Source organism: Emys orbicularis, chromosome 1, assembly GCF_028017835.1.
Source record: "Emys orbicularis isolate rEmyOrb1 chromosome 1, rEmyOrb1.hap1, whole genome shotgun sequence".
In the NCBI taxonomy this organism is placed as follows: domain Eukaryota; kingdom Metazoa; phylum Chordata; order Testudines; family Emydidae; genus Emys; species Emys orbicularis.
This window is the reverse complement of record NC_088683.1, coordinates 129,996,347-130,008,965: the sequence shown is the minus strand read 5'-3', so window position 1 is coordinate 130,008,965 and position 12,619 is coordinate 129,996,347. Positions and strand designations below refer to the sequence as shown.

Below are 12,619 nucleotides of genomic sequence, written 5' to 3'. Positions count from 1 at the left end.
GGAGTGCCTGCCGTCGTTCCACCTCTAAAGTTAGTATTTATAAATAGAGACTTCTAGCACTGGCTCAAGTAGGCAGATGCACAGTGGAGGAAGGTTACTAAAAGTCCATCACATTTATAAATCTACTCACACACCTAAATTCTGATCTTCAAACCCCCAGCTAAGATCGCTTTGTGCTTCTCTTGAGTGTAAACTACCAACCTGTTGAAATGTGTGTGACTGGATTAGGACCAGAACATCCACGCATTTGTGACCTAATCAGAATTTGAAACTAGATTTCCAAGGGTGAGATATTAAAGTGCTGCCTCTGACCTCTCTATTTTTCTTTTAACTTAAAAGCTAGAGCTTTTTTTTTGTTCAGGGAATATGAGGCGTAGAAGTCATTAATGTGCATTATATATGAGAGCTAAATGTTTGGTTTGGTTTTTAGTTTTCCTCAAAAATCTCTTTCCTTTCAGAATTCTACCAAGTAATCAAACCAGATCAGTGTGAGAGAGAGTGTTATAACCAAAGGCAGGGAAACGTTTTAAAACAGAAAATAAGTTCTTCTTCTACTAACCCTTTGCTGTGAACTTCCTGCAGTCCAAAAAAGGGCACTGCTGGTCAGGTGAGGCCACATCATTTCTGAGGTGTTAGAGCAAGACTTTCAAAGCAATCAATGAGATGTGGACACCTAATTCACTTTAAGGGCTGGTCTACACTGGGGGGGGATCGATCTAAGATACGCAACTTCAGCTACGCGAATAGCGTAGCTGAAGTCGAAGTATCTAAGATCGAATTACCTGGGGTCCACACGGCGCGGGATCGACGGCCGCGGCTCCTCCATCGACTGCACTACCGCTGCTCGCTCCGGTGGAGTTCCGGAGTCAACGGTGAGCGCGTTCGGGGATCGATATATCGCGTCTTAACGAGACGCGATATATCGATCCCGGATAAATCGATTGCTACCTGCCGATCCGGCGGGTAGTGAAGACGTACTCTAACACTAGTGGGAATTTGATGTTCATGACTCTTGAGCGGCTTATAAAAATATAGACTGAGATTTTCTAGTAAGTGGCATTGAGGAGTTGTGCTCCTGTATTTCTCTCTTTCTGTAGTGTCTGAGGTTGTTTGAGCAATGTGATCTTACCCAGTAGTTCCATAATCAGTTATAACAAATAAGTTTTTATTAAATACTGTGTTCCAATAATGTGCATAGGCTTGGGCGAATTCATTTTTTTTTTTTTTTTTTTTATAATTTTGAATGATAATATCAGTGTTTATTTTTAAGCATTTTTTTTTCTATTTTTAGCTATGGAAATGTTCACATTGGGACATTGTGGTGTGTTTCGGACAATAGGGGGTCAGCCAATATTTAATAACAGTAGACAGCGGGACTCAAAGTTGAAGCTTTTATGGCTGTTAAAACACAGATTGTCAATATCACATGTCAATGTATACAAAATAAATATCCTTAAATCAAACTAAGTTCTTCAGCAGCATTTTTCTTACTTTGCTTATCTGTACATTTCAATTATTATAGGAAAAATTTTTGTTGGTTTGTATGAATATGGTGAAATTGACACTTACCAATAAAAATCTAATCCCGTCAAGCCTAAATATGTAGCACTTTCCTTCTCAAACATGAATTACTCTTCACTACTAGCTCCACTTTATAGATTGGGGGCAAGGGAGCAGGAAGGTTGGTGTATCAGAGGCCTCAGAGGAGAGCCAGGATTATAAACTACGAGTTCCTCTTTCTGTACTTGAACTTTCAACCATACCTTTTATGGAAATTGTAGTTACTGTACAGTACACTTTATTCAGCCGAGGGTACTACTAGGAAGATAATCCTACTTCTAGCAATGCAAAAAAAACCCTCATTTTGGCAGGGCTGCCCAGAAGGGGGGCAAGTGGGGCAATTTGCCCTGGGCCCCGCAGGGGCCCCTGGAGCGGGGTCCTTCACTCGCTCCGGGGGCCCCGGAAAACTCTCGCGGGGCCCGGGCCCCTGGAGCTTCTTCCGTTCCGGGTCTTCAGCGGCAGTTTGGTGGCGGGGGGTCCTTCCGCCCCGTGACCCGCCGCCAAAGTGCCGGGTCTTCGGCGGCAGGGGCCCCCTGCCGCCGAAGACCCCAGGCCCCCTGAATCCTCTGGGCAGCCCTGCATTTTGGTGAAGAAATAACTCAGCTGTTGAGCCTTCTACAAGAAAGCACAGCCTTTCTGCTCAACAAATGCATCTTGTTTTGTGTGTGTGTTGACAAGAGGTGTATTGTTGTAACATTACTAAAATTCTGTCCTTAGCATTTTCCTTATCGACCATGCCTGGACATACCGTGTTGAACATGGACGCCAGCAGCTGTTGCACGTTCCCGGTCTGCTTCACAGAATGGCAAACCTCATGGGAATAGACTTTCACGGAGAGGTCGCGGATGAGGGAACTATTGAGCAGGTGTTGCAAGAAATGTGGAAATACAACCAGACCTACCAGCTGTCTCAAGGGGTAAGTGACTCCTTTAATCAAGGATATTGAACTGCTCTGCTGGATCCTGAATTTAATCATACCAATACATGGATAACTAATACAGATGTCTCTCTTCAATATAAAAACACTCCTTTTGAGCCATTTAAGAATGGACTGCTGCTCAGAAGAGGGAGAGCAAGTGCCTTGCAATTGTAAAAAGCAGTGAGAAGCTGCCAACATTTTAACAAAGGGTTACCCATAAAGGTTTCCCTCTTAAACTATGACAAGTTTCATATAACAAGGAAGCACATTCAGCAAAGAAGAGGAGTTAGAAGAATGAGAAATCTGTTGGTTGTTTTTCCTTTCTTAAAAATTTCCTTTAATTTACAAGAGAATAAACTCTCTCTTAAAACAAAATAAGGCAGCATACAGTTGAGCAAGCAAGCAAGCTTGCGTTAAGTGTGTTTGTTAGCAGTCAGTAGTGATATATTGTTTGTAAACTACAGTGAGCATAGGTGTTCTGATATACTGTGATGAGGTATGCTGACAAACAAAGCTGTGAAAGGGAATATTAGGATAACTCACTTCTTTAAGTGTTTGTTGTTTGTTTTGTTTTATTTTTTGTTTTTATTAAATGTACTCTTCTGGGAGGCAGAGTGGCCTAGAGGATAGAGTAGTGGACTGGAACTCGGGAGATCTGGGTTTTATTCTTGTTTGGGCCACTGGCCTGCTGGATGACCTTGGGCAAGTCATTTGACCTCTCTGTGCCTCGGTTTCCCCATCTGTAAAATGGGGATCGTGATACTGACCTCCTTTTGTAAAGCACTTCAAGATCTACTGATGAAAGGCACTGTATATGAGCTAGGTATTATTTATTTATTTATTTATTTATTTATTACTATTCTACACTTTCTGCTAATCCAAAATTGTCTTAACTGTCATACTATCATCAGTTCTTCCTTCATTGGAAAATCATAAATCTTGTTTAGTTGAAACCGAGCATAGTAATATGGCTTTAGCATGAGCCCCTAACCCCTTTTGTCTTGCAGCATTCTTTTAATAGCATGCTGTGTAAGGGGTGTCTTTCTTCTCTCTTCCCTCCTTCCCCACTCCCTCCCAGACTGCAGAGGAGAAGGTTCCTGTCTGGTATATTATGGATGAATTTGGATCCCGAATTCAGCATTCAGATGAGCCTACCTTTGCAACTGCACCTTTGTTTTACATTCCTCAGCAAATTGCTTACACGGTTCTCTGGCCTTTAAGGGACCTTGAAACTGGTGGTAAGTGTGTCTGTACATCAAGTATGTGATCTGTTTTTTATCCAAAGTTCAGAACTCAACTGAATTTACATACCAAACCAATTCTATCTTATCACAATTCTGGTATGAGCTTAAACCACCCCCCACCTCTCCAACATTCTGCATGTCTTTAGAACACTTATACCTCTACCTTTTCAATGGCAAAACATCATATAGCTATAACTTCTCACTCCCATCATGACTCATATTAAAGAGGATGTGGAGGCCCTCCTCTGCCCGGAAATGTTGTTGTTGTTGTTGTTGTAGTAACAAAGGATTGGAGAGTTTTTCTCTTTGTTGTCCAACTGAACTGCTTTTGTTAGACAGCAGTGGATAGAAAAATTACACAAACTACATTACAGGGACATTATTTAAGCTGCAAAGTAAAGCACTCAAGATAAGGAAATGACAGATTTAAAACTGCCCAGGTAGCTTTAATTTGGCACCCTTCGTCTATCCTGTGCACTGAATGAGGCGGAGCTCCTGGGGGGAGGAAAATTAAGATGTGAACATATAGCTAACCCTAAGTAACACTTTTAAATTACACATTTTATAAAACTACTTTTTTTTTTTTTTTATCATTGATGTTGTCACATAATTTATGGTTGAATTATGTCATTTGCATGAATGTGGTGTGGGGAAGGTTGTTGGTGGAAAATGACTAGCAACCCTACAACTACTTTTATATCCCCCCTTAGAGGAAGTGACTCGTGACTATGCCTATGGGGAAACTGATCGTTTAATCAGGAAGTGTATGTTGTTGCCTTGGGCGCCTGCTGACGTATTGGATGTGAACTATTCTACACCAGAACCATCAGAAGATCACTACCAGGTATAATCCTAATGAATCTTTTCTTTAGGATCTCTCTTTTATTAAGATGATCTCTTAAAACCTGGAATTACTTTGGTTTTGTTTCTCCTCCTGACTGCAATATGAAGTATCACGATTTCAAAATCTAAAAGATTGCCTTATACAAAGTTAAATTCTATATAAGATGGAGATGTAGTGAAGCCAGAAATAAAAATATATAGCAGTTCTAAAACTAAAACAATAGTGACGTGCCACATCTTGCAGTTCCCTTTGCTATCTCACATCCAAATAGAGGCACCGAATAGTCTAGTTCAAAGGCTTCTGACATGCCATAAACCCAAATTATGTAGAATTCATCATGCTAATTCAGAGTTGGAGCAATTGCTAAATAGGTTCATCCCTATTGGATTTATCATTACAGAATATTTGGTCAATCCTGTAATATAGGAAGATTAATCTTTGTATACAAGGAACAAAATCGTATTTCCAGTCTCATTATTCATTTTATGTTATAATTCTAAAGCAATTAAATACTACAGCGGGGACAGCATTTCCAAGCTGATGACTCTGCTTTTCAAGTATCTTTCCCACAAATACTTCCCTTTTGAGCTTGTGTGCTGTGACAAAGAACTCGGTTATATTTTAAGGGTGTGAAGTGAATGTCATGTAGTGTCTTCTCTTTTGTCAAATAGGCTACAAAAAATGTGCCAAGACTTTCCAAAACAGGAGACTAACTTTTATGCATCAATGGAAACTGTTGGTTGCTCATAGGGTGGATTGATTTTAATCATGGTTTAAATCAGCTGTCAGGAAACTTTTGATTTGAATAATTGATTTTAATCGTGATTTGCATTTATACTGCTTTAAGAAAATAACTTACCCATTTAAGAGAGGCTGAATCTCATTGGTGGATAACAATTAAAAATGCTAATTTGCAACTAAACATAACCTTTACACTAAATCTGGTGCTGCTTTTTGCTAACCAGGAAGATATGTTATATCTATGTACATTTATTTAAGCAATTATATAGTTTATCTTTTTCCTAGATGATTAATTTTTTACTCTTTCAAGTTCTATTTGGATGGAAATACTAATTCAATTAAAAATGCACAGAACAGTGTTTTATATTGGTAGCTAGTGAACTGAACTGATTGTTTCTGGTCACAATGTCTGTCAATATTTTAGAACTAGTAGATCTCATCCTCTTACACATAGCTTTTATTCATAGACGGGAAGAAGAAGAAAACAGGTTTTCCTGCTTTTGCAACTCCCAGTTGGCGTCTTAATTTTGAATGAGCTAATCACTGAACTGAATTAGTAGAAAAAACTGAAATTAAGAAAATATTCTCTGTGCACCTCCAGAAGAGGCTCCTGCTGTCAAGAACTACCGTAATTTAGCACTTCATCAGACTCTGGTACTAGGTGCTTAGCCTGTGACTTCCACCAGTTCACTGTATTGACTTTCTTTAAAACTTGGCTGCAAATGAACTGCTTAATATTTTTTTAATTTAATTAAATAATTTTAATAGATATAATAAATTTAGGCTTTAGCGTAGGTTGTCAATGTCAAATCTAATTTTAAATAGCTTTTAAAAATATAATTTTAATTAAAAAATAAATAGAAATACGTTTTTGATTTAAACTTTTTTAAATCCGTGCTCGGCGCTCAGAACTTTCAAAATTCAGGACAGGCCTTTGAGGGCTCCCCTCCCGTACCACAGTGGTCTGCTACTCTTGGGCCACATGGCGAGGGATGGGACAGCTGTTTAGCCCCAGTTACTTTAGTGACTGCAGCCAGTCAGAAACCAGATTAGTCTGTTTCCACCCAAACAAATGAAAATACCAAAAATAATCAGTCTCTTATTACATATGTCAGGCTTTTTTGAGGGGATAGTATTTGTTTTTGGAGGGCTGTATTTTCTTGCTTTAGAGACTAGGAGCAACATTTCACTTTTAATTTTGATCATATGTTTGCTTTTTTTGAGCAAAAGTGCCTTGATCCCAGGATAAGGCATTTCTGTGCACAGTTTAATTCTGTTTTGTAATTACCAGGTTAAGTTAGAGAAGTAGTGTTTCTTGCAGCTGGTTCTCATTTTATCTGTGATGATGCAGTACATATTTACAAGGGAGATGATCTTTAGATCCCAGTTATTCTCTTTTCTGTCTCATTCTGGTACCCACAAGAGTTGTCATGGGAACAGTTGACAGAAGCACCAGCCACCTGAGTGCATGTTGCATTTTCATACCAATCAGTTCGCTGCTGAACTTCCTCAGACTGATGAAATACCAGTGCAAAGTAACTCTGGGTGCTTGATGCCATCCTGTACACCAAGATAGGACACCATCCATTTTATGCAGCCAAGCATATTAGAGAGGAGTGCAAAATATCTGAAAATCTCCCTGAGCACATTTGCAACTCATATTTTACATAAAAAAATATTTTTACAACTAACTTCACTCACAGTTTCTCCAACTTGAAAATATTTTATTTATAATTTGTAACTAACCATTTACAGTTTATTAAACTTTTATGGCATCTTACTTTACTGATGTTTCCTTCAAATTCTGCTGCATAAACTTACAATAGTAATCTGTCCTGCCTTGAATCAGAAGACCAATTTCCTCTTACATTGATCTGAAAGGCTTTAATATTTTGTGTAGAAGAGTCACAAACATGATGCTTCGAACACAGAAGCATGTGGCTGCTGGATCACTAATCATCTCACTGTTACTAACAGTACAACAAAGTAATCAGAAAAGCTATAACTTAAACTGGGATATTATTAACACCGAGTAATTTGATTTCTGCAATAGTATTTTGGAGTATTTCAAGAGCAGAAGATTACAATTTCAAGTGCAGACTTCTTTCTCAGTGGGCACAAGAAGTGCCGTATATACTCGTTCATAAGCCGAATATTTTTGGTAAAAAAGTGACGCATCAAAGAGCGGGGGTCAGCTTATAAACGGGTCTACACCAAAATTTGATGATTTTAAACTCTATGGAATCATTGAATTGAATATCTAATACAGGGATCGGCAACCTTTGGCATGCGGCCGGCCAGGGTAAGCACCTTGGTGGGCCGGTTTGTTTACCTGCCACGTCCGCAGGTTTGACCTGCGCCGCTTCCTGCCGCCCCCATTGGCCTGGAGCGGCAAACCGCAGCCAGTGGGAGCCACGATCAGCCGAACCTGCGGACGTGGCAGGTAAACCGGCCCGCCAGGGTGCTTACCCTGGCCGGCCGCATCCAAAGGTTGCCGATCCCTGATCTAATACATTGTAGTTTTGTTTACTTGGAGCGTCTGCAGGCATGGAGCCCCTCAGCTCCCTGTGGCCGCGGTTCGCTGTTCCCAGCCAATGGGAGCTGCGAGAAGTGGCGCGCCACTTCCCACAGTTCCCATTGGCTGGGAACAGCAAACTGCGGACACTGGGAGTTGAGAGGCTCCGTGCCTGCAGATGCTCCAAGTAAACAAAACATCCTGACCCGCCAGTGGCTTACTCTGACGGGCCGGGAGCCAAACTTTTCCAGCCCCTGAAATATAGGGTTGGCTTATGAAAGGGTCATACAGTTTTTGCTATTTTTACCTATCCATTTTGGGGGGTCGGCTTATAAACAAACGGGCTAATGAACGAGTATATATTCCTGCAATCCAATCTCTTTTGGAGAGAGATGGCTAGGGTTCTTTTTTAGGCTTTTTGTTTGCACCTTTTAATTATAAGTAGTTGAATTCCTAGCAACAATAATTTTAAGGATTAGAATCCTGTATCTGAACTGGATTGCCTGTCCCAGCAGTGTCCTGTGTGGGGACAGCACAAGTGTATGTCACAATGGAATCTCTGTTCTCAAGAGCTGCTGTAACCGTATCCAAAGGAGCTAATTCATAGGTGCAGCTGCTCCAGTTCCATGAGAGACCCTTTGCTTCTCATCCCAGATATCCCACACAGTTCCTTTGATGCAGGCTCTTGCAATGAATGGAGTGTGGCAATTTTCCTTTTACAGTCAAATATGCCAATGACGACATGGATGGGGTTTTCCAAAGCACTCCGTGTTAGCCTACCACTAATGCCTTTGAAGTCAATGATAAAATTCCCATTTATTTTAATAGGAGCAGAGTTAGGTCAACACAACCTTTTGATATTCTGGCTGCCTCCCCAGTTTACAGTACATTAAACCATCATTTTATACAGTTAAGCTATACCTTGGCTGTCTTTTTAAAAAAAATCAATGTAGATTTCTCAAATTAGAGTCCTAAGGGAGTTTATCTTTTGCTAAAATGCAGTGTGATTGGCCAGGTGTGCAAGGGAACTTCTATCTAACCTGATAAAAAAAAAATTTTTTTTTTTTAAATATAGGAGTGGAGAAGGGAGAGAGGGTGAACTCTGAAGTGTTTGTGCTTCAGGAAAACTTTCATATGCCAACACTAATAAAACACTCAAGCACTGTTTTACGTCCTGTTGAATTTTTTTACCTCTTGCATTAATACCTTTTTGTTTGTTTTTAATTATTTCTTTTTTCACAGCTTCTCTGTTTTCGTGCACTCTTTTTAAAAAAAAAAAAATCAACTCAATTTTGGCCTAAATTACTGTACATGTTCCTTTAACATGTTAAGATTGTGAGGTTTGATGGAAGTTTGCTCGTGCTACTTAACATAAACTTGTTTCTTTTTTCTTTGTTTTTTAGGCTATTTTAAACAAAAACAACGAGAAACTACCTGTGGCTATAAATCCACCAGTTTATGACAAGAATAAAATTTTCAAGTATGTATCTACAAACAAAATGCCTTTAAAATGCTTCCTGACAAGGACAGTTGAAATGTATACAACCTGAATAGGAGGCTTATCCTTTCCGGAAGGTTGGCACAGGCGCATAGGTCCTGCGGGTGCTGCCACTGCACCCCCTGGCTTGAAGTGGTTTCCATCATGTACAGGGTTTACAGTTTGGTTCTATGGCTCTCAGCACCCCCACTATACGAATTGTTCCAGCCCCCCTGCACAGGTGGCATTATATTGATCCATGCTTGGGATTCTGACTGCAGGACTTACTAGTTCTTTGGTTGGAATCTGTCTAGGAGCAATGGATATTGCCACCTTTATAACTTTTACTCTGCGTTTTAGATTCTTGAAGAGATGCCACCTTCAGGATTAAAGGAATTTAGCACAACATCTTGGTGCTGGAAATCTCTACATTTTATTTATTTTAACTAGTGAATTCAATGTCCATGGGGAAAATTTTAAGTCTTCAGCCTATCCACAGAGCAAGAACAGCAGCAGTGGTACAAGTTTCCCCATGCTGCCTCATTGGATTAGACCACACACATTCCATTTCTGATCTCTTCAGTTGCCACTGCTACCAAAGGGTCACGTTAAAGCTGGTCAGTGTTTTTGTTCAACAAAATTTTGGGGAGGATACAGGTATTTCTCCCTTCCCCCCCCCCCCCCACTTTTCTAACTATCTTTGGGATATATGCCTTTCTGTACAACAGCAGCAGAATGGCCCTAATCCTTCAGAGGAGGGCTGGAGGAAGGCCTGGTTGTGAAAGGTGGTTTAATAGTGTTTTAGACCAGGATCAAAAAGTATGGTGGCATTGGGTGCTACAGGGAATAGCTCTTAGCCATAGCCCCACTCCAGTATAACATGTGCTACTACAAGAGATTTGCCATTAAACTTCTTGTATGATTTCAGTATTTGAGGCCAGCCACCCATCCTCAATAGAATGAAAGGATTGTTTCAGTTAAGTTATAGAAGCATATCTCTTAATTAATTATGGGCAGTATAGTGGGATACACAAACCTAAAGTACAAAGATGGCAATTGTCGTCTTTTCAGTTCGAAGCCCAGCACTTTATTTTGCGGGTTTTGCTATACAGATCCATAGGTTACCTTTCCCCCACCCCCCCACCCCGAGGAGAGAGGATTATAGAAAGTCTATTTTTTTTTCAAGTTGGGCTTCCCCCAGTTGTTTCAGTTGTCCAGAAACAGTTGAACTCTTATGTTGGAAAACCTGCAGAGGTAAGCAAGTGTTTGTTTCTCAGTGTGATTGCTGCTGCATGCAATTACTGAAACTTAGAGCAATTGAAAATTAGAGGGGCAGAATATGAAGTATAGTAAGGATAGGGACAACAATAACATTGCTGAGTATACCAGCTGTCTTTTCCCTATTAGAACTTCCATACACCACCTCTTTCCCCAAAGTAAATATGTCAGTTAAATGCCATTCACAGCAGGAATCCAAAGCCTTGCAGCATTCTTGATACTCTACATTTTCTCATTCTTAAGGAATATCACCAGTACTCGTATCTTCCCCCACACAGTCCTTGGTGTGGTCTCTTCTTGACATTAGATAACATCTAAAATAACTTACAACAATCCAGCATAGGGAGAAAGTCTCTCTGTTGTTTTACATTTCAATCCATTGTAGGATGCAGCTTCTTTCATGGGTGGGATAGGCCTGTTGGCATGACAGGCAGCTGCGTGGTGTGTATGTGAGAGAACTTTCTCCGCTCTGCGAACTGCTATGTGAGCGCTTTGCTTCATGTTGTAGGGGGTAAGGGATCCCAAGAAGGAATTGGAATCCATACCTTGTTGAACCACTGACATTTTCCTCCCACCTCAGTGGCTTTCAGACACTGGAATGGGTTTATCTTGGGGCTGGTGAGCCCACAGGCAGTGGCAGCGCTGTATCCATGTAAGCCCTGATGATTGTTGCTGGAAGGAAAATCAGGCGGGCGTGCAAAAGCAGAGGGATGTGCACAGCCCAGATTTGGAGTTTTATGTTCTGTGCCCCTTTTTGTACAGGGAGGGGTAAAGTTCACATCCTGAAATCTGTTTCCAATCTAAATTTCTAAAAGGTGTATCATAGTCATCTTGCCTCAAAGTAGAGGTAGGTAAAAGTAGACTCAGAGCATGGGGAGGTGACAAGTGTATAGAACAAATTCTAAAACTATAGAATAAAGGAAACAAAGAACAAATATTTCTAAAGGGGAGGTTAGTGACTACTGTTTTATGTAGTTTGAACTATTTCTACAGGGAGAATTTTCTTCATTGGTGGTTAATGTTGGCTTTTTACTTCCTTTCCAAGCCAGTTACAAATTTCAGAGACAATGCTGTTGCGTAAATTTTTGGCACATAAAACACCCTTCAATTGTGTTAGGTCTGTTCTTTTTCTCTGTCTTAAGATCTTTTCCTAGCCTTTCTCATCAGTGCTATCAATCATCCTTAAAGCTTCCAAAAGTGCTTAAAGAGCTGTCCTAAGAAGAAATCTTTTTCGTCTTGATCAGTCTCTTCAGATTTCAGCTGTAGCAATTCACCCTCAACCCCAGGCCTGTTCTTGGCATCACAGACCTTCATGGAGACAACTTAATTTGCTCAGTGTCAGTGTTTTGGTCCAACGTTGTTTGCACAACAACATTAGATATATATATATAAAAAATACAATCAATCTTATTCCCTATCCCGATTTGTGTTGTGAATATTGAGGCTTCGATATGTTTTGGAGGCGGTAGGGAGGAAATCGTTCAGAAAACTCAAATGTATGCTGCTGCTTACTTTCCTTATTGGTTTTGAAGTATAATTGTAAAGCTTCTAAATCAGTCAGATGTAACTTAGAATCATCAAAATGTAGGGCTGGTAGGACCTCGAGAGGTCATCAAGTCCAGCCCTCTGTACTGAGGCAGGACCAAATAAATTTGTTTCTATGGTGGATTTTAAGACTTGTCCTGTTGACACTGAGAGAGGGAAAATATCAGAGTTGCAGTTAGAGACCCTATTATGTATCATAGGCTCTAAAAAGAGATTTTGTGCATTTTTACTAAGAGGTTTTCCAAGTCCTAACACTTCCCTTCGCTTGCAATTCAAATTTGAAGAAAGTACTGTCATGGAGGTCTGTCTAGTCCAGTATCCTGTTTCTAATCCCTGGACAGTTCCAGATGCTTCAGAGGGAGGTGCTAGATACCCCCTAGTGGACCTTTGTAGAATAACCTGCTTGTTGGGAAGTGTCTTTTGCAAGCCACAATAATTGGTTATGCCATTAATTGTGAGGCTGTAATACTTTCTGGTGTGAATGAGAGAGAGAATA

General features: G+C 40.3%; 1 protein-coding gene across 1 annotated transcript in view; it reads left to right on the top strand.

Moving 5' to 3' along the window:
- Positions 1-12,619, top strand: part of TTLL12 (tubulin tyrosine ligase like 12) — a 58,612-nt gene that overhangs the window by 28,149 nt on the left and 17,844 nt on the right. Inside the window, exons 3-6 of the mRNA XM_065416976.1 lie at positions 2,278-2,476; positions 3,558-3,717; positions 4,434-4,567; positions 9,227-9,303. Of these exons, the coding sequence (XP_065273048.1) occupies positions 2,278-2,476; positions 3,558-3,717; positions 4,434-4,567; positions 9,227-9,303 (570 nt within the window). The remainder of the gene's footprint in view (positions 1-2,277; positions 2,477-3,557; positions 3,718-4,433; positions 4,568-9,226; positions 9,304-12,619) is intronic.